A 24,528-nucleotide genomic window follows, 5' to 3' on the forward strand; every position below is an offset into this window, starting at 1 on the left:
AAATAGAATAGAGAAAATAATATGCAAGTTTTCAAATTTCTTCAGCTAATTCAGTAGGCAGCCTAACTCATCACTGTTTTTAGCTTGACTTTGAACAAACCTTGGATTTCATATATGAGAACTAAATTCATATTCATTGACTATGCTTTAGCTTAATTATTTAATTTATCTCTTTTTACAGAAACAGATATTTCACTGAGGCTGTTTCTGCTCTAAATTTTGACCATTTGTGGGAATGTTAAACCTGAATAGGGTTTTAGAAATCCTCTTGTATTCTGTGTCACTACCAATCATTTTTATAGCTCTAATATGTAGTTTTATTTGAAAAGTTATAGAAAAGGCCCGGGATTTCTCCAATCCACGTGGAGGGGTGTTTTGCTTGAGGCCCGCAATTAATCGAGGTGCGTGTAAACTGACCTGGACACCTGGTCATCCAAAAAATAAAATAAAAAAAGGTACAGAAAAGTCACAACAAACCAAATCAAATTCAAAGAGAGAAATTGATCCCATCCTGCAAAACTCCATCACATGGGACCAAATTCGGAATTTCTTCATGAACCCAACAAATTCTATCACCAATACCAAAGTTTCACAGCAATGCATTACACAATTGAGTAGATCATTCAAGCACAAACAAAGCATGAATACCTGTAATGTTCTCACTTTCCCTTTTCAAGCGCAAACCCGAATATATATTGCATATTTATTCATAAAAAGAAGGGTAAGATGAGAACAAGGTGGCAATAGGCGATTACAACCACGCTGGATTCTTCAAAGGAGTAACAACAGCCTTCACCTGCAAATAATTATTAAGGCTGTAGATTCCCTTTTCTCTGCCAATACCACTCATCTTATAGCCACCAAAAGGAATTGCAGCATCAAAGACATCAAAGCAATTAACCCAAACAGTCCCGGCCTTCAGTGCCCGAGAAATGGTGTTTGCAGTATCCACATTGCTAGTGAAAACTCCAGCAGCTAGACCGTAGCGCGTTGTATTTGCCCTCTTAATCACATCACCGATGTCGCTGGTATTGAACAAAACGTATGAGAGATTGTTTGAAATAACACAAACATTAACTTCTTTCCAAATGATATTTGTAAAGATTTGAAATAACACAAACATTAACTTCTATCCAAATGATACTTGTAACGATTTTCATCAAGTTGTTCAATTTTATTTATTTTATTTTTTTTTTTGGGGGTGGGCTTTAAATTTTTTTTTTTTTTTGTATGTTCATAGCACACTCATCTAATGTAGGCTGATCATAGGATTTCAACAAGTGATCTCATGTTTGGTTAGTATTGAAAGATTATCATCCTAGGAAAGAAATTTTATGCACTTGCGTTTTTTATTTGATAAAACAGCTGATGACTGTATTTTATTATGACCAACTTGCAGTCTGCACGGCTATAGAAAATGAAATTGAGACTGTTTGTTTGAGTAGGAAATTTTTACAAAAAACTTTTTCTTATGGTTGTATCCTTGAAGCTAATGTACTAATGGTTGTATTAGTAGTGGAGTAGTGGCGGCAGTGGTGCCGAGCGTGAATCATTTCATATTTATGCAATGTCCAAATTCTTAATAGAGCAAGGTAAAAGGAAAGAATTCAATAACTAGATATAGTGGAAGTAATGCAACTCACTTGAATTTCAAGATGGACTGCACCGGACCAAAGATTTCATCTTGTGCTATCAACATATCATCCTAATTGATAAAAATATCACAATATGTCACTTCAACTAATATGTAACACAATTAACGACAAGAAGTACAACTGAAAATACCTGAACATTGGAGAAAACGGTGGGTTGGATATAGAATCCTTTGGAGCCTAGCCTTCCACCACCACATTCGAGGGTAGCATTGCTTTCAATACCAGATCTTATGTACCTAAGAACCTTCTCGAATTGTTCCGAGTCGATCTGAGATATAAATAAAGTTCACAAACAACATTACTTTACTGCTCTGGGGGCTCCGATACAATTTTTGGAACATGAGAATAATATGAAAAAGGACTATATTCTCCAATGTCAGTTTTTTTTAAAATGTTTTACTCTAGACATTCATAATCTCAATGTTCTACAACAGCATAAGAGGGCAATACCTGAGGACCTTGTTCAACACCTTTCTTGAAGGGATCACCAACGACACGTTTCATAGCACGTGCCTTTGCTTTCTCCAAGAACTCGTCATATATGCGCTCATGCACAAATGTACGAGAACCCGCACAACAACATTGTCCCTATAAAATAGCTTAAAATTTGAAGTCAATGTTTTCCATGCCAGCCAGAAGACCAATTTTGAGGTCAAATTATGGATCAAACCTGATTAAAGAAGAGAGCAAAGTGTGCAAGCTCCACTGCATTATCAATATCAGCATCCTCGCATATAATGAAGGGAGATTTCCCTCCAAGCTCTAATGTCACTGGCTTTAGGTTGCTTTTTGCAGCCAATTCGAGTACAATCTTACCTGTATCAGTTGATCCTGTGAAAGCAAGCTGCAAAGAGAACGAACATCAAAATTGATATTCAAGTTTAGCCACATAATTGGTAATGTTGAGATCAGAGCAAATGGTAAGTCAATTACTTTCAGGAACGCTATTACTGCATATGGTTGATATAAAAGGTAGTTTCCTAGCCGCTTAGTATGCTCAAAGTCTTCTCACAGTGTCCACCCATTCTTATGTTAGTAGACCCAAGGACGGAACTAGGATTTTATCAGAGGAGGTGTCAAATTGGTATGTGTAGATTTAGAAACGAGAAAGAGTTAGGGTTTGAGTTAGACCTCATCCCCTTTCATATAAATAATTATAAGTAATTACAGGAGTGTCACAAGGCATAAATTATGGGTCAGCCCATTACATCAATTAAGGAGAGAAATAAAATCACACAATAAGGAAACAATATTTATTCCCCTATTTAACACCTCCCCTCAAGCTGATGCAACGATATCTCTCATACCCAACTTGTTAAGAATGTTACTAAATGGTTTGCTCCCTAATCCCTTGGTGAGAACATCTGCTAGTTGGTCCCCAGTCTTCACAAATAGAATACATATGATGCCACTAGTGAGTTTTTCCTTAATGAAGTGTCTATCAATCTCTACATGCTTAGTTTTATCATGTTGAACTAGATTATGAGCTATGTTGATTGCAACCTTGTTGTCACAGTATAATCTCATGGAATCGGTCTGAAGTATCCCCAAGTCGCCTAACAATAGTCTAATCCTTAGTAACTCATATACACCCTGAGCCATAACCCTGAATTCTGCCTCAGCACGAGATCTAGCAACCACATTCTGTTTCTTACTGCGCCACATGACTAGGTTGCCTCCAACAAATGTGCAATATCCTGAAGACAATTGACTATTAGTGACGGATCCAGCCCAATCCGCATCAGTGAATGCTTCCACGCTGAGATGTTCATGTTTTGAGAAATAGAGACCCTTTCTAGGAGAGGCCTTCAGGTATCTCAGAATTCTCATAACTGCCTCTAAGTGGAAAGTTCTAGGAGCATGCATAAACTGGCTAACCATGCTCACTGCAATAGCAATGTCTGGGCGTGAGTGAGATAAATATATGAATTTACCCACTAGCCTCTGGTATCTCCCCTGTCCACTAGATCTCCCTCTCACTTAGTTTCTGGCCCGAGTTTAGAGGTGTATCACACGGTCTACCTCCAAGCATGTCAGTTTCCTTCAGCAAGTCAAGTACATACTTCCATTGACGTAGGAAGATGTCATCCTTGGACCGAGCTATTTCAATGTCCAAAAAATAATTCAAATTGCCTAAGTCTTTGATTTCAAACTCCTTGGCTAAGTATTCCTTCAAACGAGGAATCTCCTCAACATCATCTTCTGTCATAACAATATCATCAACGTAGACAATAAGAGTTATGGTCTTACCATGGGAAGAGTGTTTCACAAATAGGGTGTGGTCAGCTTGACTTTGCTTGAACCCATATTTCAGCATAGCCTGAGCAACCCTTTCAAACCAAGCCCTAGGAGACTGCTTTAACCCATAAAGCGACTTTCGGAGCCTGCATACTTTTCCTTTGGACTTAGCATCTGCAAAACCAGGGGGAATATCCATATAAACCTCCTCTACGAGGTCTTCATGAAGGAAGACATTCTTCACATCAAACTGATGAAGTGGCCAATCCAAATTTGTAGCAAGAGAGAGTAAGATTCTCACAGAGTTCATCTTAGCAACCAATGCAAATGTCTCCTAGTAATCTACCCCATAAGTCTGAGTAAAGCCCTTAGCAACCAGTTTTGCTTTGTACCGCTCTATGGAACCATCTACTTTGTGTTTTACCGTGTACACCGACTTACACCCAACTAGATTTTTTCCTCTAGGTAGCTCCACTAACTCTCAAGTGCCACTCTTGCTGAGAGCTCTCATCTCTTCCATCATGACATGTTTCCATTCAAGAATAGAGAGAGCATCCTGAAAATTGGTAGGTAGACTCACAGAAGACACTTTAGACAGAAAGGCTTTATATGAGGAAGACAGATTAGAATAAGATACATGATTAGTAGTAGGATGCTGGGTACATGTCCTAACCCTCTTCTCAATAGCGATGGGAATATCAAGATTTGAAAACTCAGGAATAAGAGCATTAGAATTAGAATTGTCTGGACTCTCAAGAGAGAGGAGTGACTCTGGACACTCATCCAGAGAAGAAGTTGGCAGTAGAGAAGAGAAAGTAGGCTCTTGCATCCAGGGGACTTGCTGTCTGTCCTTATCCCTGATATAAACTTTGCTTGTTGCCTTTTCCTCAACAACTGCTGGCGCATCATCTGCTCTTACTAGCGGAAGTGGAACAGAAATCTCTTCACACCAAGGCTCCCTCGGAAAGGATGATTGTGATACCGAGGAGGGCGGAAAGTAAAGCTGAAAATCAAAGAAACTGACATCCATGGAGACAAACCATTTGCGAGTGGGAGAATGATAACACGTATAACTTTTTTGTGTGGCAGCACATACTTAAGAAACCTAGGATCTAATTTACCACAAGTGGATGAATGATTATGGACAAAACAAACACAGCCAAAGGTCTTAGGGGAAATAGAGAACCCAAAAGAGGTAAACTCGAACAAAACTTGAAGAGGTGTTTGCTTTTGAAGAACTTGGATAGGAAGACGATTAATCAAATAAACAGCAATAAGAACCACTTCCCTCAAATAGGATCGAGGAACCCGCATCTCACAGGATAAACAACGGGCGACATCAAGGAGATAGCGATTTTTGCGTTCAGCAACATCATTTTGTTGAGAGGTATTAGTGCAAGAAACCTAGTGAATTTGCAATCATATTTTGGCTACATATTTTACAAAAATTTGAATTTGATGGTGACTTCCATTTTGGTCTTTAAAAATCCAGAGATGAATTCGGGTCTATTGTTACGAGTAGGAAAGGTGTTAGGCACCCTACACCGCCCTTACGATCCAAATCTATTGATTTCTTTGTGGATGGATCTACCTTTAAAAATATTTATGATGATAAGAATATATTTATATATATGTGTGTGTATATATACATACTCATGCACATATATATACGGAAGGGTTAATTTCTGCCAAATATATATACGGGTATTATTTTTACATAGTTGTGTGCATAAGTATATGTATCTACATAAAGGGGTCAATTCCAACAAAATGTATATACACACATATATTATAAATAATATTTATTTAATACATGCATGTATATATGTGTAGGGAGCAATTCCACCAAAATATATATACATGCATGTTGTGGTAAATATTATTTATTCATTTTTTATTTATATACATGTATATATAGGGGGTAATTTCACTAAAATATATAAACACACACATGTTATAATAAATAATATTTAATATATACATTCATGTATATATGTATAGGGGCAATTCCACCAAAATGTATATATGCATGAATATTATGGTAAATATTATTTTTTTTTTTTTTTTTTTATATACATGTATATATAGGGGGTAATTCTACCAAAATATATACATGTATATATTATGATAAACATATGCACACGTATAAATAATAGAATGATGACATAAGTATGTGTTGGCACCATAAATTTACAATTTTATTATTTATTATTTATAAAATTACTGGACATGTGGCACCCTCTTACTCATTTGAAAGTTATGAGAAGTTATGAAATGTGGAAAAATGATGGAGAACAAAGTGGAGAACATGGAGTATGAAATGGAGGTTGAAGGAAGTTATGAAAGATCATAGAGTATGAAATGGAGGAGGTGGAAGAGTTGGTAGTTTTAGGGAGTTTTTTCCTACAAATGTTTGCCTATAAATAGCCATTCATTGTTACATTGTAAAGGAACCAACTGAAATCAAAGACAATTGATTCTATTTTTCTTGTCATTTTCCTTATCTTAGGAGTAGTTTAATATAGATTTATATTTCATGCACTTTATTTTATGCACTTCATTTTCAAAGCATAGGAGTAGAGGTAATTAATGGTTACTTTGATTGTTCACTTAATCACCCCAATTGTTCACTCAATCATTTTTCTCCGTCTCCCTCTTTTTAATTTTTCTTTTCCCTATACTTGGCAACTTTGAAGTTTTCTTCGTAGAGACAAAAGAACCGCCAACACAATCACTTGATAATTGGCTTGAATTTAATCTGTAAGGATTTTTTAATCCTTGCTGGCACACTTGCATTTATGATATTTTCTTTCGTAGGAAAAATGAGCCAACCGTATGATAAAATGAATAAAAATGAAATAACATAAATTAGTTTGGATGGAATAAAGGAAGTAAATAGATAATATAAATATTGTTTATTTTGATACACAACATACACGAGTATCCACTTTTGTGCTTTAAAAAGAAATCAAAATGCCTAACACATTTTTTTTATTTTCACTCAGCAACCCTTTTTTTTTTTTTTACTCTCTAACTCTCGCCCTACTCATTTCTTCCCTTCTTCAATTTTTCTCCTCCAAGCCTCTCTCTCTCTCTTCCCCCCTTCTTTCCTTCCTCCTCTACTCTATTTATAAAGTTGAATGATGATGATGATGTCGAAATGGGACGATGATGATGTTAAGATGATGATGGATGTGGAAAGTCAAAAAGAGAATTTGATTTGGTGGAGTGTCCACCAACTTTTCCTTCATTTTCTAATCTTTTTTTTTTTTACTTTTTAGAATTTTATTTGGTGTAGTTGAGGCACATGAACTTCTTGATTTGGAAGGTTGAGATTTGCTTGATAAACAGGGAAATAATTAGGTGTGACACAGTACACCATAATTTTGTGGTTCTCCTCCTTGGTTTGTTGAAAAATAACCCAACCAATGTTCAATTTTAACAAAAAATTGTGCCCAAAGGTTTTTGGGCATTCCAGTTCCAATAGTGGGTTCCATTTTTGCAAATACTTTAGACTAGGGGCGAAATGGGGTATCAACAATCGCGACAACCACTGGGAAGGTTACGGCTACTTGACTATTTGAACGTGGCATTTCAGGACAATAGATTGCCCCCAAAGGGTGAATGGTTCCAATTGGTCTTGGTGTTCTCGTAGCTCTTCTAGGAGATGAGTTGGGTACAAGGTCAGCCATGGCAATAGTGCTCCTACAAGGATCGCCCGCTATACAAATCACTACAGTCTCAGGTGGACCAATCAATGCCCCGGGATTAGATATCTCTTCTTCCTCATATAAGAAATTTATCACTCCATGGTTCGGGAGAGAATTGCTGGTAACATTGGGCATGTTCGGAGGAACCACTGCTTGTTTGCCTATAATCTTGTCGTCAATGAGGTCTTGTATCTTGTGCCGCAAGGGAAAACACTGTTTATCATGTCTCGTCTGGCCAGATACAAGTTGACTTTCAGGAAATCTCATTGAAGTTTTTAGATTTTACATAGTTGTTGCCACCCATTGTCTAGGACAACACCAATACTAAAGAGAGCCAACAAGATTCCTTCCAAGTTCCAAACTTCAATTAGGAATTTGATTCAAATCCCATCGAGACTATTGTCAACCTGTTCAAAGAAGAGGAGGCACTCATGATAGATATACCTTCTACTTCTTATGAAGCAGCATTATCACTTACCGACACCATTCGTCCTGCTTTCCCGGGAGAAAAACTCAATAATTAGACCTCCAAGGATGTGATGAGAGCTCGCTTTTCATTTTTATTCATTTTATCATACTTATGTCATCACTCTATTATTTATATATATGTGTATGCTTATCATAATATATATATATATATTGGTTGAATTGCCCCCTGTATATACATATATATATAAATAAATAATGAATAAATGATATTTACCATAACACATTTATATATATATATATATATATTTTGGTGGAATTGCCCCTAAACATATATACATGCATGTATTGAATAAATATTATTTATCATAAAATATATATATGCATATATATTTTAGTGGAATTGCCCCCGTATATATATACATATACTCATACACACACATATGTAAAAATAATACCCGTATATATATGTACATATATATATTTGGCGTAAATTAACCCCTATATATGTGTATACATATACATATGTGCATGAGTATGAAAACACTTCACCATTAATTTTCGTTAATCATTTTTCCGTATTAAAAATTGAAATTTTATTTTTATTGTCATAAATATTTTCAAAGGTAGATCCATCCACAAAGAAATCAATAGATTTTGAAACACAGTACCATAAGGGTGGTGTAGGGTGCCTAACACTTTCTCTACTCGCAACTATAAACTCCCAAACTCATCTCTGGATTTTAAGACCAAAATGGAAGTCACTATTAAATTCAAATTTTTGTAAAACATGTTTCCAAAATAAGATTGCAAATTCTAGGTGACCTAACACACCTGAGTTTTATGTTTGGCGGCAACTCCAAATTTTTATTTAAAATCCTATAGTTTGAGTTTCAGCCATTGGATCGCATTCCTTTCTTCACATAAAGTCCTGATTCATCTTGAATAAGATGGACGAAAATCCGCGTGCGATAGCTAGCAACTCCACTGGGACTATAGAGGGTTTTGGCTATAACAAATTTCTTTTATTGATTTTTGGAGTGGATCTACCTTGATTTCTAGATAGCGTATCATTTGTTTTTAACGGATAATAAATTCTTTTACACAAGATCCATTCGAGCTACCCAGCCACCCACTGACAACGTTGATCCTGAAGGCAAGAAAAAGCAACCAGCCAATCCTCCACCATAGAGGACAATCATAACCCGATCCAAATCACGCTTTCAAGCAGATCCAGACGTGGTCCCACAATCCGAGTTCAACAAACTGAAGCGCCAGATTGAGGATCTCCGTTTGATGATATACAACTTTTCATATCCTCGCAAGCTCCATTAGCTCCTTATATTCCTCCAGCAGCTACTCATTCCAACAACCATGCTCAAGCCAGATCCACAGTGCTTCCAACCGGGCAACCACCTGTTGTTCCACCTATCCCTACAACTCAAGCCATTCCTGCTACACAATTTAACATTCCAACAATACCTCTTGAAGTTTTCCATGCGGTCCCACCGACGCAAGGCCATCCCTTCATGGGGATATGGAAAACAACAATCCCGAGCCACCTCATCCTCATAATGTACCAACTCTTACCCCGATCATCGACCAAACTGTTACCCAAAAAATCCAAAATATAAAGGAAGCACTGAAAACCCTCCAGGCCACCGACATATATGGAAGCACTGACTTCAGTGAATTATGCTTCTTTCTAGATTTCTAGCTCCCACCTAAATTCAAAATGCCAGAGTTTTCCAAGTACAACGGCACGGGAAATCCAATCGCTCATTTGAAGCTCTATGCTGGGTCAAGCAATGATAAACTGCTCATGCAATTGTTCCAGCATAGCCTAACAGAGCTTGCACTTTAATGGTTTGCCAGACTGGAAATGCACCGAATCCGGTCTTGGATGGAATTGGCTCATGCCTTTATCAAGCAATACAAGCACAATTGAAATTTGTGCATTGATCGAAGCTCATTAATGAGTATAACTTAGAAACCAAAAGAATCTTTCAAAGATCACGCGCTCAGATGGAGAGAAGCAACTACACAAGTGAACTTGCCAATATCAGACTCAGAATCTGTCTCACTTTTTATCCAAACATGCAAAGGGATCTATTTGGATAAGCTTTGTGCCAGTATTGGCAAAAGCTTTGCAGACGTCATAATTCAACGGGAGCTATTGAAGATGGAATAAAGACAGGACGTCTTATAGATCCTTAAGCCAAAAATTGAGAAGTTATACCATCCTCATCCAATAAAGAAACCCGACGAGGGAGAAGTTTCTCTAATTCTTCCTATCAATAACAACTCTCCATATCAAATATAATATCCTTAGCCAGTGCAACAGTATTCCCAATATTACTCCAGTCAAGTGTTGCCTTTACAATCACAATATAAACTCCTATCAGGTATACCACCACTGCAAGTTCATGCCTTAGCAACTAGAGTAGACACTATTCTTGCACAAATGACACAACCAACGAATCAGCAACAAGCAAACGATCGTCGGAATAGACAATTCACTACACTGGTAATTCCCATAGCTGAGGCCTTCAACCAGCTATTGGCAGTAGGATAGGTAACACCAATTTCGGCTCAACCACCACCAACTTCGCTCCCGAGAGGGTTTGACCCAAATCTCCAATGTGCCTATCACTTTGGCCAAACATGACATGATATTAAACAATGTTTTTCCTTGCGGCACAATACACAAGACCTCATTGATGCCAAGATTATAGGCACACTAACAGTAATTCCTCTAAACATGCCCAATGTCACTAGCAATCCTCTCCCTAATCATGGAGTGATCAACTTCTTATCTAGGAAGCAGAGATAGTCAATCCTGGGACATTGATTGGTCCACCTGGAATGTGTAAGTAATTGTACAGATGAGTAATGGAAGACTATTCTTTTGAGCTAAGAAATGTCAATCTTCTCAAAATTGCTCCATCAGTCATGAGGTAGAATTTTTACTAAAAGAGAACAAAAAAAGCTTATGGTAATAAATTCTATATCAGAGACTAGCATATAATATAATATTCCATCGTATTGGTATGTTATAAAATTTAGCACAATTGGAATGCATCGTATTGCACAAACATGTGACCTTCTCATTGCTTAACAACAAAAAAAAAAAAACTTCGGTCGTATCCAATCAATCAAATCCATCATACCCCGTAGAGGTATCTGTTAGCTCAAATTCATTGGCACATCGCATAATAGATACATCATATTGCACTATTATTACACAAACATGTGCTTTGGTCTTATCCACACACATCTATTTAATTTATTTATTTATTTTCATATCTCGTAAAGATATGTATCTGCATCGTATTGCATTTTCACTCCAAGATAGGGACTACACACATAACAGGTTAATGTGACCTATTGCTATCTGATTTTTGTCTAGAATACGCATGAAAATCTCAAATGAAAATCCTCGTATGTGATTTGTCATCCAATACAAACAATACCTTCTCATATGGAATTTCAACAAACAATTTTCATAAAAACAATTCAAAAAGATATCTATCTGCATGTTTGATTTCATTGAGATATCTCAAATGGAATCCTCGTATGTGATTTGTCCTCCAATATAGACAAATACCTTCTCGTATGTTTGGCATTGCAAAAATGACATATCATCTTGTATGCATGATATATTTTGCTCGTATGCTTAATGAAAATTCCAACAACAAATTCCATACATTTCATGAAAATCCCCATATGTGATTTAGCATCCAATACAAACAATACATTTTCGTATGTTTGGTATTGAAAACATGGTGTATCATCTTGTGTATGCATGAATTTGCTCGTATACATAATGAAACTCCAATAAATAATTTTCATGCATCATTCTTATATAAATATTTATTTTATTTCAGATCCAGGATCCAAGACCAGATACAAGTGGCAAAAAAAATACAAAAAAAATACAAAAAAAAAAAAATGGTTGGTCTGTCTCAGATTCCACAGATTCCAGCAACATGCAGAGCTTGACGGCAAAGGTCGAAAGCAGACTTCACTTCCAAACAGCTACACTGCTCGACTCTACCGTCAATTGCCTCACATCATCTTCATTTTGCAGAGGCCCTTGAAGACCCTGCTTCAGTATTTGCAAGGCTTTCAAAAGAGATGTATCCCCGTTGGCCATCAAAGGGGGTATAACTAAACATCAATACTCTTTCCATGATTGTAGTCCGGCTGTGATAATCGGTCTTACTTTACGTCTCTTCGTTTTCATTTTCATCGGGACTATTGTGTCCGTACGCCTTTCTTTAATTCTCATCTTTGTTTGTTTCGAGTTGGCCTTTCTTTTGTTTCGGAGGGTACGCAGTCGAGTCCGGAGTGCCCGGGAGTGAAACGGAGAATTTCTGGGTTGCTGGGCTAGGGCCGCACATACGGGGCACGCCGCACGTGCGGGGAGGGTTGATCTTCAGATGATTGCACACTGCCTAAAAGGCAGGTACGGAAGGTGGTGCAGGAAGGACCACCGCACGTGCGGGGGTGAGGGCCGCACGTGCAGGGAAGGCGCTCCGCACGTACGGGGAAAGGCGCCGCACGTACGCGATTCTGGGCAACCGAACCTCTGTTTTTTTTTTCTCTTTTGGCAGATTTTGTATCACATTTGGGGCTTTTCTATCTCACTCTAACCTCATATTTTCTCCTCCTTCTCTCTAGAAACCTTCATCAAAACCCTAAAACTCTTTGATTCTTGTAATCCATTGGATCCAAATCCATCATCATCTCTCTCTAATCTTGAAGATCTAAGCTAGGGCTCCTCTTGGTGTTGTGGGAAACTTGAAGAATCTTCCATCAAAGCTAGGGTTTCATCTCCATTTCTTCATCAAACATTGAGATAGGGATTTCTTGAGTTACATATACATGTTTTGCTATAATGACGTTGATTTAAAAAGTTTTCTTGAAATCTTATGCTAATGTTTATTTTGAGACCAAAATTGTAGAGAGTTTAAGAGTGGGTTTTAAATCTCAACCCTTTGTTAATCCTAGGGTTATTTTCCCTTTTATTAAACTCAAGAAAAATGGTTTTGGTAAAGTTTCACCAAGGAAATGGAAATGTTTGGTTTATGATGAAAAACCCTAGAAATTTAGGGATTTTGGAAAGTATGGAAATGTCTAGAGTGATTTTATTCTTCTTGTGATAAAAGAATGGATATGTGTAGCTTCATGATGTGGTTTTACAAAATGGCAATCAATTGACATATCAAAATGAAGAATTTGTTTTAGAAACTATTGTTAAATATATGATGATACATGGTTGTGAGATGACAAATTGTTGTGTACTATGGACTTGTGAGAATTATAAACATTGGAGATTAATGTTTGAAAACACTACATGGAGTCTTGAAGAGACTAAATTGTTAAGACTTGTGAAATGAAAGGTTGTAACTATGTGTTGATGACATATGGTTATCTTGTGGAAGAACATTGAAAAGAGGAAATGGGAAATGTGATTGTTGACATTATTGTAGAGACATTTGAAAATGGAGAAATGTTATGAGGTATGGAAAGATCATTGCATTGCATACTCATTCAATTATTTATTATCATTGTAATTTTAGATTGAAGATATTTACATCATGAAAGAAAATGGTATGGTTATAAGAACTATGGAAATGTGTTATGGGGTAAATACGTTGATAAGTCCGGATAGGGGGCGTAGATGAGATTGATAGGTTGGCCTGAGTGTCCAGGGTGAAAAACCGAAAACACGCGCGGAGAAGGTACCACTTCCCTTCCGGTTAGCAACCAGTAAAGTGGGGTTACTGGTAGTGCTTGTTGAGCCTACTTGCAGACACCAACCTAGGAATTACCTGAGTCGTATTTACCGCCCCTATTGATTAAAATTGGAAGTTTCGAAAATTGTTGAGATTGTAAACTTTTATTGAAAAATTGTGATCTTCAAGCAGAGCATAAAATGAAATTTCTTTAAAATGGCATGGCATGGCATTGACATTTGCATTTTTCATTGAGAGTTTGCATAACTGTATATACTTTGTAAGAATCCTCTACTGGGCTTTATGCTCACCCCTATGGGACTTTGGTGCAGGTAAAGATGTGGTGATCCCGCCGAGTTGAGGGCGTGGATTTGTTTTGTGAAAAGTAGACTTCTCTCAAATTTTTGTTGCAAATTTTTGTAAGCCAAGGGCTAAACGTGTATAGGTCCGAGAGACCATTTTGTGTAACCGGGTTATTACCTTGGAAAATGTAACCGGCCCTTAAGTGCATTTTAATTGTTTGAGACTAGATGCTCCACATGCTATAGATTCATGTGTTCTTCTCATCATCGAATGTATATCCGCATGTGGAACTTTTGTATAGAACTTTAGAGATTTATGATGTAAAGGTTGGAGAATAGTTAAATTTAATTAATGAATGTGGCTTGATGCATTGTACATGTTGGGTTATTTCGGGGTGTTACACCGGCTCTTCAACTCTATGTTCTGCCTCTTCAGTTGACTCCCGCCGAGCGTCTTAATACATACGCTGGAAGAGGGTGGGTTGCGTAGTCAGCCGTTGCACCTTATTTACTTTACTCTGCAACCAGCGCGACAAATTGGATATTGCGGTTACGGTATCCACACACGATTTTAGCATATGGGAATTGGCTTCAATGTCAATTTGTGTTGCCAACAATCGTTCGACTGACATTGCGAGGAAATTGAAAACAGGGACAGGAATACTCTTGAGGGGTAGGGATACTCTATGGAGGCTCAAAAGAGCCGATGACAGTTATTCCTATCGGCGTGTCATTCAAGTCAAGAAACAGAGTAAGGGGCTGATGGGACGAAGGCATATTAGAGAAATGAAAAGCTTGAGCTATAGGAGACTGATTTTGCAGCTTTTGTTTCTGCTCTCTCTCTCTCTCTCTCTCTCTCTCTAGCAAGCAGTCCTTAAGAAAAGAATGGAGAAGATGAAGGAGGGAGAAAGAAGACAAAAGGAACGTGCCTAGGGAATTGAGGCCAAACTAGATTTGTCATCGTCAAGCATTGAGCCACAGTTGTGGAAAAGAGAGAAGAATAAAAGAAAAGAAAAATATTATAAAAAAAAAGGAAAAGAGAAATAATAAATAAAAAAAAAGTAAAAAAGAAAAAGAAAAGAAAAAAAAATTGATTAAAAAAATAAAGAAAAAAATTAATATTCAGTATTCTTGGGGCAGAATGTGTCTCACTTTCAATCTTTCTATAATTTTGATCAACCAAAACTATACAAAGAGGAGTAGTCGTTGATACCCCATTTTGCCCGAAGTCTAAGGAATTTGCAGTAATGGAACTTATTATTGGATCCAGAACGCCCAAAAACCTTTGGGCACAAATTTTTGTTAAAATTGAACATTAGTTGGGGGATTTTTCAACAAATCAATAAAGAGAGCCACGAATTTATGGTGTTCTATGTTACACCTAATTATTTCCTTGTTCATCAAGCAAATCTCAACCGTCCAAATTAAGAAGTTCATATGTCTCAACCACACCAAATAAAATTCTAAAAAGTTAAAGAGGAAAAAAAAATGTAGAAAATGAAGGAAAAGGTGGTGGACACTCCACCAAATCAAATTCTCTTTTTGACTTTCCACCTCCATCATCATCTTAGCATCGTCATCATCATCATTCCATCCCAACATCATCATCATCCTTCTGCTCTATTTATCCCAACATCATCATCATCCTTCAACTCTATAAATAGAGCAGAGGAAAGGGCAGATAGAGAGGCTCGGGAAGAAATGCAGAATTGAGAGAGTTAGGAAAAAAAAAATAAAGTGCATTTAAGAAAAAAAAAATTAAGTGAAAAAGAAAAGAAAAGAAAATGTGTTAAGTATTTTTATTTCTTTAAAACTCACACGTGGATATTTGTATACATTGTTCATCATAATAAACAATATTTATATTATCTATTTACTTCATTTATTCCATTCAAGTTAATCTATCTTATTTCATTTTTTATTCATTTTATCTTATTTATATCATCACTGTATTATTTATATATGTGTATGTTGATCATAATATATATATGTATATATATATTTTGGTGAAATTGCCTCCTGTATATACATATATATAAATAAAAAATGAATAAATGATATTTACTATAACACACATGTATATATAAATTGGTGGAATTGCCCCGGTATATATATACATATACTTACACACACATATATAAAAATAATACCCATATATATATATATATGAATATATATATATATATATTTGGCAAAAATTAATCCCTATATATATGTGTATATATACATATGTACATAAGTATGAAAACACTTTACTATTAATTTTCGTTAATCATTTTTCCGTATTAAAATTTTAAATTCTACTTTTATTGTCAAAAATATTTTCAAAAGTAGATTCATCCACAAAGAAATCGATAAATTTGGAAATGCAGTACGATAAGGGCGGTGTAGGGTGCCTAATACCTTCTCTACCCGTAACAATAAACTCCCACACTCATCTCTAGATTTTTTAAGACCAAAATGGAAGTCACTATTAAATTCAAATTTTTGTAAAATATGTTTCCAAAATAAGATTCCAAATTCTAGATGACCTAACATACCTGAGTTTTATGTTAGGTGGCAAATCCAAATTTTTATTTAAAATCTTACAGTTTAAGTTTCAGCCATTAGATCGTATTCCTTTCGTCGCATAAAGTCCTGATTCATCTTGAATAGGATAGACAAGAATCCGAATGCAACAAGCTCGATTTCTTTAAAAAAAATCAAAAAAAATATTATTTTTAGCAAATAATCGATAACATATTAATTTTGACAAGCAATACTTTTAGTTAAATTTCAGTGAATAATAACTGTTTATGAGACAAACTAGTCGAAAATTTAATAATGACAATTCAATTCACACCCTTAAAATTCTGAAAAGAAAAAAAATTCCCACAATGCTCGGTCATAAAAAGGGCAACAAGTTTGGTGGTCAGCATGCAAAGATGGTGTAATTTTTTTGTCAATAACTCAACATGTGTCCAGTTTGTCAGCAGGATGTTGGATAAGTGCCTTGTGCACAACAAACAATTCACATGTGACTACATAATAATCAACAAACCTACCTTTTATGATTGCACCAAAAGAAATGAAACAGTAGAAAATAGCGAGGATCAACCGCTATATTTTACCTCCTCTTATTAATACCAACAAAATTAAATAACTAGATAAACTTCCCAAGAAAATTGAATAACTAAATATTTTTCAAATGGGTCTCCTCTTCTTTTACTCTTAAAACTTGTCAATGTTTTGATGGCATTACTAGAGGCAAAATAAGGTAAAACAAATCATCAAATTGACAAAATTCATACTCAATAAAAGGAAACATCATAGATACCTTGTCCACATCCATATGACTAGCAAGAGCTGCACCAGCAGTTGGACCAAAGCCAGAAACTATATTTAGAACACCTGGAGGAAGGCCAGCCTGTCACAAAGATTGCACATTAAATTGTAAAATGATTACTCACACGAGCGCGCGCGCACACCCACACACAGAATATCTGAATATTTCTTCTTACCAACCTAAAAATGTCTGTTTGGATGAATATGTGCATCTAGGCATACCACAATACATATAGTACATCTGACATGTCTATTACATTGTACATCATCCTTGTGGTTTTATATTAGTGTTAAAGTACCTCGTTCCTTCATCAATTAGGGCTTTTCCACCCTATAATCTTGTACGAAAAAATTTAGTCCAGTGGTGTACACTATCATTGTTCATACACATTTGACAAGTGTAGGGATATGATTTTTTTTATGGAAATGCTACAAAATTCCAGCTTGAGTACCAAACTCAAACTCCAGAAGCTGGTTACACGATCTTGCAATATTCTGATTTGGAAACAATTGATCACTTAAACACATAATTAACTATATTGAAGATAACATGAACAAAGTAGCAGAAGACAGTATCCAAAAGGCCACCCTATCATAGTTTATAAACAAATATTTGATTGTGTGGATTGGGTATAAGGAGCTAAGGAGGATATGTAATACTTAGGGATATAAGATGGGATATAATGGGCAATTTTTATTCTATCGAAAAAAGTAGGATGTAGTATGAGATAAGAGGAAAGTGGTTATTTTTTACCGTTGGATGAAGAATGACATATATCTTGCGACAGGGTATATGCAATACTATAGAGGAGGGATGGTATTACATATCCTGTACTTTTGGGGATATAATATACCACAAGACTTCATATCCAGTAACCAAACAAAGGACATAAAAAAGGAGGGGTTCACATGTTTTTCTTTGTTCCTATATCCGATCAAAAGGGCATATCCCCCCTCTATATACCCCAATCAAACTCGCCTATGTTCTTTGTAGAGATATCCACAATATGACTCTACGATGTCACCCAAATAGTAAGACAAGAAACACCAGTGAGCCTTTGAATGAAACTAAGGTCAAGCAAATTGAATGGGGAACAAAAAAGAAGGAAGACCAAAATTAAGAAAGTTGTCAGAAAACTAATAAAACAGAATACAGCTAACATGACCTACCTCATGAAATAGCTTTGCCACATAAAGAGCAGTCAATGGGGTTTGCTCTGCAGTCTTCAAGACAATAGTATTACCACATGCGAGTGCAGGACCAACTTTCCAAGCAAACATGAGAAGAGGAAAGTTCCAGGGAATAATCTGCCCTGCAACGCCGATCGGTTCGTGCAATGTCTGCACATGGTATGGTCCATCAGCCGGGCATGTTAGACCATGGATTTTATCAGCCCAACCTGCATTAGTAAAGAATAATTAATGAAAATGATCAAATGCAATTTTTAACATTTCAAGGATACATAAATTCAGGAGTACATGCCAATTGGTTCATTTTAATGATCTTACCGGCGTAATAGTGAAACAAACGAACTAACATCGGTAATTCAGCCGTGGCAGCTTGTTCATAGGGCTTCCCATTATTCCATGTCTCAAGAGCAGCAATCTCATCGCTGTGTTTCTCAACCAAATCAGCACAACGTAGCAGTATCCGTGACCGTTCCTGAAAATGAAAAACAAAATGAAAATGGCAATAACACAAAATACCCACAAAGTCAAATTTAACTACAAATTTAACTCACATAAGCGGTCATTTTTGGCCATGGTCCCTCATCAAATGCCTTACGAGCAGCAGATACGGCACGGTTTATATCTTCTGCATGACCCTCGGCAACCTGAGCAATAACCTCTCCTGTCCGAGGGTCATAGGTTGGAAATGTTTTTCCTAAGACAAATATAACATCCAATGTCAGTTTAATTGTATTGGCATATGATACATTAAAAATCATATGCATATGGCAAATAATCCGAATTGAGGATCGTGGTTTAATATATCAGCAATGAATTACCGGACGCTGAATCCACAAATTGGCCATTGATTAGAAGTTGGGTGTGTTCGATTTGAACAGGTGGAGTGATCGGTTCCTCTGCCACTGCAGCAGTGCTAAATCCGAGGGCGCTTCTCGCCAAGCTAGAATTTCTTCCTGAAATTTGTTTCTTACGAAGATCAATTTTTGTAGTAAATCACTAAAGAAAGAAAGAAAAAAAATTAAAAATAAATAAATAAGTGGAACATTGAAATCAAGGAAGCTATCTTATGTGTAGTGGCGCAAACTGTCGGAAACATTTGCCAAAGGGGGAGAATTTTATCAGGCATGAATGCATTACATAGAGTCACAAACAAAATACTATACTAGAAATGTACAATCACATGATACAGTGATCTAGTAATATGGATCTTTAAATTGAATCTGATTTTAAGCAGCAATTCCTACAAGCTTTTTCTGTTTTAAATTTGAGTTCTCTTTGTAACATACAAAATAATTTGGTCTGTGACACTTGTGTCAAAGGTGATCCATCTGTTTCAAATATCATCTTCCTAGTCCTTCAATGATCATCTCTTTCCAAATTCCATTACCATACTTTCATACATCATACATATAAAATATATATATATATATATAATCCAAATTTTTTGCACAGAGGATATAACTTGAATCTTGAATCTGCATAATATAAAAGTAACTTAAAAGTGATTGTAGAAGGAATTCCTAAATTTACTAAAAACAAACAAAATTTAGAAAGTCAAACAAGAAATCTGCAGATGATAAAGATAAGATAAACAAGTCAGAGCAGATGACATAAACAGAGCTTCAAAGATTCAAAGCTACAACCACACATGTATACTTTACATAAACACACAAACATAAACATGTGAGTGTCTGTGTGTATATATACATACATATACATAGACAGATATGGTATGAGGAGAGAGATGAGAGGATGGAAAGTGGTGACCTGTAGAGAGAAAGAAACCAGCAGAAAGGGCAGAAAGAGAGAGAGAACGACTGAGCAAAGAGGAGACTATGCGAGCTGCAGCCATGGATGGCCTTCTACACTACAAAGTAGAGAGAGAGAGAGGGAGAGAGAGAGAGAGAGAGAGAGAGAGAGATGCTTTTGCCCAGTTGAACCAAAAGCTTAAAAAATAATAATACAGACAAGTCTCCCACTTGCTCGCTCTCACTCCAAAACAAATGTGTATGCAATATACAGATAGATGGGGGGACACACGTATTTGCTTTTTTATTTTTGTGTTTTTTGCCAAACACGTATTTGCTTATTTTATTCTTATTATTTGGATGTTGTTGCCATTATTTCTCGTTTAGCAATTAGACTTTTTTTTTTTTTTTTTAGCTAAATTAATCACAAAAATATAAAATAAATTAAAAAAATAGTAAAATAAAATATTACATTTACTCATAAAAATCAAATATAAAATAAATTTAAAAAGTAGTAAAATAAAATATCACATTTACTTATAAAAATCAAAAAAACTAATCGAAACAAATTTTTTAACATAAACTAAAATAGTTAAAAATTCAAAACGTCAACCCAACTTTTCAAACAAAGCCTTAGATATGTTGGCACGGCACTCCAACCTTACAGGACTATAAATAAAATGGAATTTTACCATTTTCAACCATCACTATCCCCTCAAATTAAAATTTTATACAATATACCCCTTCATTTTTAAAAAATTTTCAATATAACCCCTATATCTCCTTTTTCTTAACAAAAAAGAAGAAAAATGTGTATGTAATGTGCATATGTCATATTTATAACAGATCTTTAAAAGATATTTTCATCATAAATATAACAAGTTTTTTCATCTATTTTGTTAATAAAATGAAGACATCAGGATTAAATTAAAAAATTTCAAAAGATGAAGGAGTACATTGTATCCATTTTTAATTTAAGAGGGTAAAATAAAAAATGATGATAATTGAGATGGATAAAGTATAATTTGCCCTAAATAAAAATAAAAATAAAAAATAAAAAATTAATGTAACGGTCATATTATGTTATCATTTTATAAGAAATCATCATGTAATTGTTAAAGAATTATTTTAAAATGTAAGGTTTATTGCATCATATGTAAATTTATTTTATTGATTGTAATATAAGCTCTTGTTAATATGTATTTCAAAAACACAGGTTAAAACAAAATAAATAATTTTTTAAACTTTCTTGATCTATGTTTAAGGATACACTTCAACAAAATTCTTACCTGTAGTATTAATTTATACTCGTGTTCATAAGATGGTGAGGAAAGAAAACTACGAGGATTCTCTTTGTAGTTGGTTAAAAAGCTGGAGAAAAAAAGTTGGTTAAAAAAAATTAGTTTGTTTAAAATATTTTTTAGAGCTGCTATAAGTGGATTTTTTTTGGGGGATAAAAAATGAGTTCATCCAATCAATTAAGATTTTGTTCATAAAATCTCAAGGGCCGGATCCTTAGCCTCACAATCCTGCCGCCATCCCTGCGGCAACCCCAAAACAACGTCGTTTTGGGAGAAATTTCAATTAAAAAAAAAAAAACAAAACAGAAACAGAGGGGAAGAAGAGAGAGAGGACGGAGGGGGGACAAAATCAAACCCACCCTAACTCTTTACACAAACCCAAATGAAGTTCCTCTCCCTCTCAAAGAGAGAGGAGAAGAAGAAGTATGTTGATCTGGGTTTCATCATCGTGAATCGAAAACTATTTATTTGGACTGTTGGGACTATTCCTAGCCGCTGGTTTTCTTGCTGGGTTCATCATCCTGATCATCAAAACTGTTCCCCGCCACCACTGTCCTCAATCGCCGCCGGACAATTACACCATCGCTCTCAACAAAGCCCTCATGTTCTTTAATGCCTAAAGATGTGAGTCAAAATCTCATTATCTATGTTTTGATTATATTCATCTTGATTTCCATCAAATTGAAAGAAAACCCATTTCAAATCTTTTATCATTTAACAATTTCATCAAACTTTGAGTGAAAATGGGGTTGTAGGAAATTGGATGAAAGATTTGACTCATACCTATTTTGATGAATTGTTTGGTGAAAACTTGATTATAGTCATCTCTTGTTGTATCACATTTTTTTTTTAAATCAAAAACCCATATTTAACCATCTCAAATCTTTTATCTTTTAACAATTTCAAATATTTTATCTTTTAAATCAAACCCATCTGGTTTGCTCAGATCTGCTCCCTTCTGGTTTTCTTGCTCGGATCAAACCCAAATTTAACAATTTCAAATTTTTTATCTTTTATCTTTTCTTCTCCCTTTTGGTTTTCTTGCTCAGATCAAACCCATCTTCCTTCCTTCTTCCCCTCCGGTTACTGTTCTAATTTTTTTTTTTTAAATTGAAATTTCCCTCAAAATGACATCGTTTTGGGGGTGCCACAGGGATGACGGCAGGATTGTGCGGCCGAGGATCCGGACTCTTGGTTTAGTGGCCACAACTTGGGGCCTGGAGATGTGCTACCTTTAAATTGCTTATTTAATACTTACTAATTGTAATAAGTGCACACAACTTGAGGCTTGGAAGTTGATTTGATATTAAATGAAAACCCACAAGTGATCGGTGGGATTGGTTTGGGACCTGAAAGTGTGCGTGGGACTTGGGAGTTTGCACTGACTTTAAATGGAACCCGTAAGTGGGCGGTAGCATTGGTCTCAAAGATTAGCAACTTGAGGCTTGGGCCTTTGCTCTGATTTTAAAGAGTAGTGTTGCATGCACCAATTAATGTACTAACTAGTGTACCAACACTAGTTATGACATTATTATTGACCCCACTCATTACACAAATTACAAATATCAAAAACATCTTAAATTATGTCACATCATCAATTGGTACACTAGTTAGTAAACTAATTGGTACCTATAGCATTACTCAATTTTAAATGGGAAATTCATACGTGAGCAATGGGATTGGTTTTCCAGAATTAGTCGAGGTGCATGTAACAAGTGGACAGTGTGATTGGCCTCTCAGATTAGTCGAAATGCACATAAATTGATCCAGATACTCAGGCCTTGTTTGGTTTGTGTTTCTCAAAAATTTTTGAGAAAAATTCTCTATAAATAAGTTTTTAAAAGTAATCAAATCAAACAAATTTTTCTAAAAAAATTTCCCAAAACTTGTTTGGTTTACAAGTTTTTCAAAAAAATCTCTCTCTCATACACATCAAATCAATAACTTTTTCCAAAACTCTCTCTCAAAATAATTTTCCAAAACATCTTTTGAAAAAAACCAAACCAAACAACTTTTCGTACTTTTTATCTCTAAAATTCATCTCCCAAACTCAAACCAAACATACCCTCAGTTATTAAAAAAATATATTTTTTAGTAAAATAAATTTTTTTTAGCCAATAAATATAGGAGAATTTATAACTCAATGTATATTCAAAAAAATATTTATAAATTAATGAAAAATTTTACAGGTACTAAAATATAAAGTGATAAACTTTATCATTGATCAATAATTAATTTTTACAATCTCCACCAAGCAATAATTTTCCATAAATATACTTTTACATCATAGTCAAACAAAGCGGGTAGCACTAAAAAAAGTGTACTTGGCCTCGAAAATGTATTATATAATTATATATATTTATAGATTATGCTTTATATTGTTTGAATATTATATTTTATAAAAATAAATTATGTATTAGTATTTTTGTATTAAAAAAATTGTTTAAAAAAATTAAATTGCTAACATTATGAGACATTCAAAACATTACCACTATATTTGAATCAAATATTTGAGTAGAAATTTAAAAGAAAAAAGATTAAAAAAAATGGAATAAATGTGAATAAAATACAAATTAAATATTATATATATATATATATTAAATCTCTATTTAAATTCATAATGGAAACATAACATAAAGTAATTATTTTTCATTTTGAAGTGTAATAAAAGTATTTTTATTAAATAATATTTTAATCATATATATAGAGTAAAAATTATTTATTTTGTATGGAAAACATAAGTGTAGACCGATTCTAACTGTACAGTGCTCGTTACATGTTTTGGTTCTAACTTAGTGTAGACCGATTCTAACATAAGTGTAAACATAAGTGTGTACTCAAATGGGGATTTTGGTTCTTGCCTTTATAGAATATACCCTAATTGATGACTGA

The 24,528-nt window shown here is 35.0% G+C and overlaps 1 protein-coding gene across 1 annotated transcript; it reads right to left on the reverse strand.

Annotated features, from left to right (window-relative positions):
• Positions 1-546: 546 nt before the first annotated feature.
• Positions 547-20,713, reverse strand: LOC114262334 (aldehyde dehydrogenase family 2 member B4, mitochondrial). The gene is made up of 11 exons (XM_028202695.2): positions 20,355-20,713; positions 19,406-19,540; positions 19,139-19,281; positions 18,906-19,059; positions 18,567-18,796; positions 17,389-17,478; positions 2,326-2,499; positions 2,106-2,243; positions 1,786-1,923; positions 1,644-1,705; positions 547-1,025 (listed from the first exon to the last, which is right to left on the reverse strand). Exons 1-11 carry the CDS (start codon positions 20,437-20,439, stop codon positions 752-754), a joined length of 1,623 nt encoding a protein of 540 aa, XP_028058496.2. The 5' UTR covers positions 20,440-20,713; the 3' UTR covers positions 547-751.
• Between the last annotated feature and the right edge of the window lie 3,815 nt (positions 20,714-24,528).

This window comes from Camellia sinensis, chromosome 15 (assembly GCF_055761805.1).
Source record: "Camellia sinensis isolate YWXY chromosome 15, ASM5576180v1, whole genome shotgun sequence".
In the NCBI taxonomy this organism is placed as follows: Eukaryota; Viridiplantae; Streptophyta; class Magnoliopsida; order Ericales; family Theaceae; genus Camellia; species Camellia sinensis.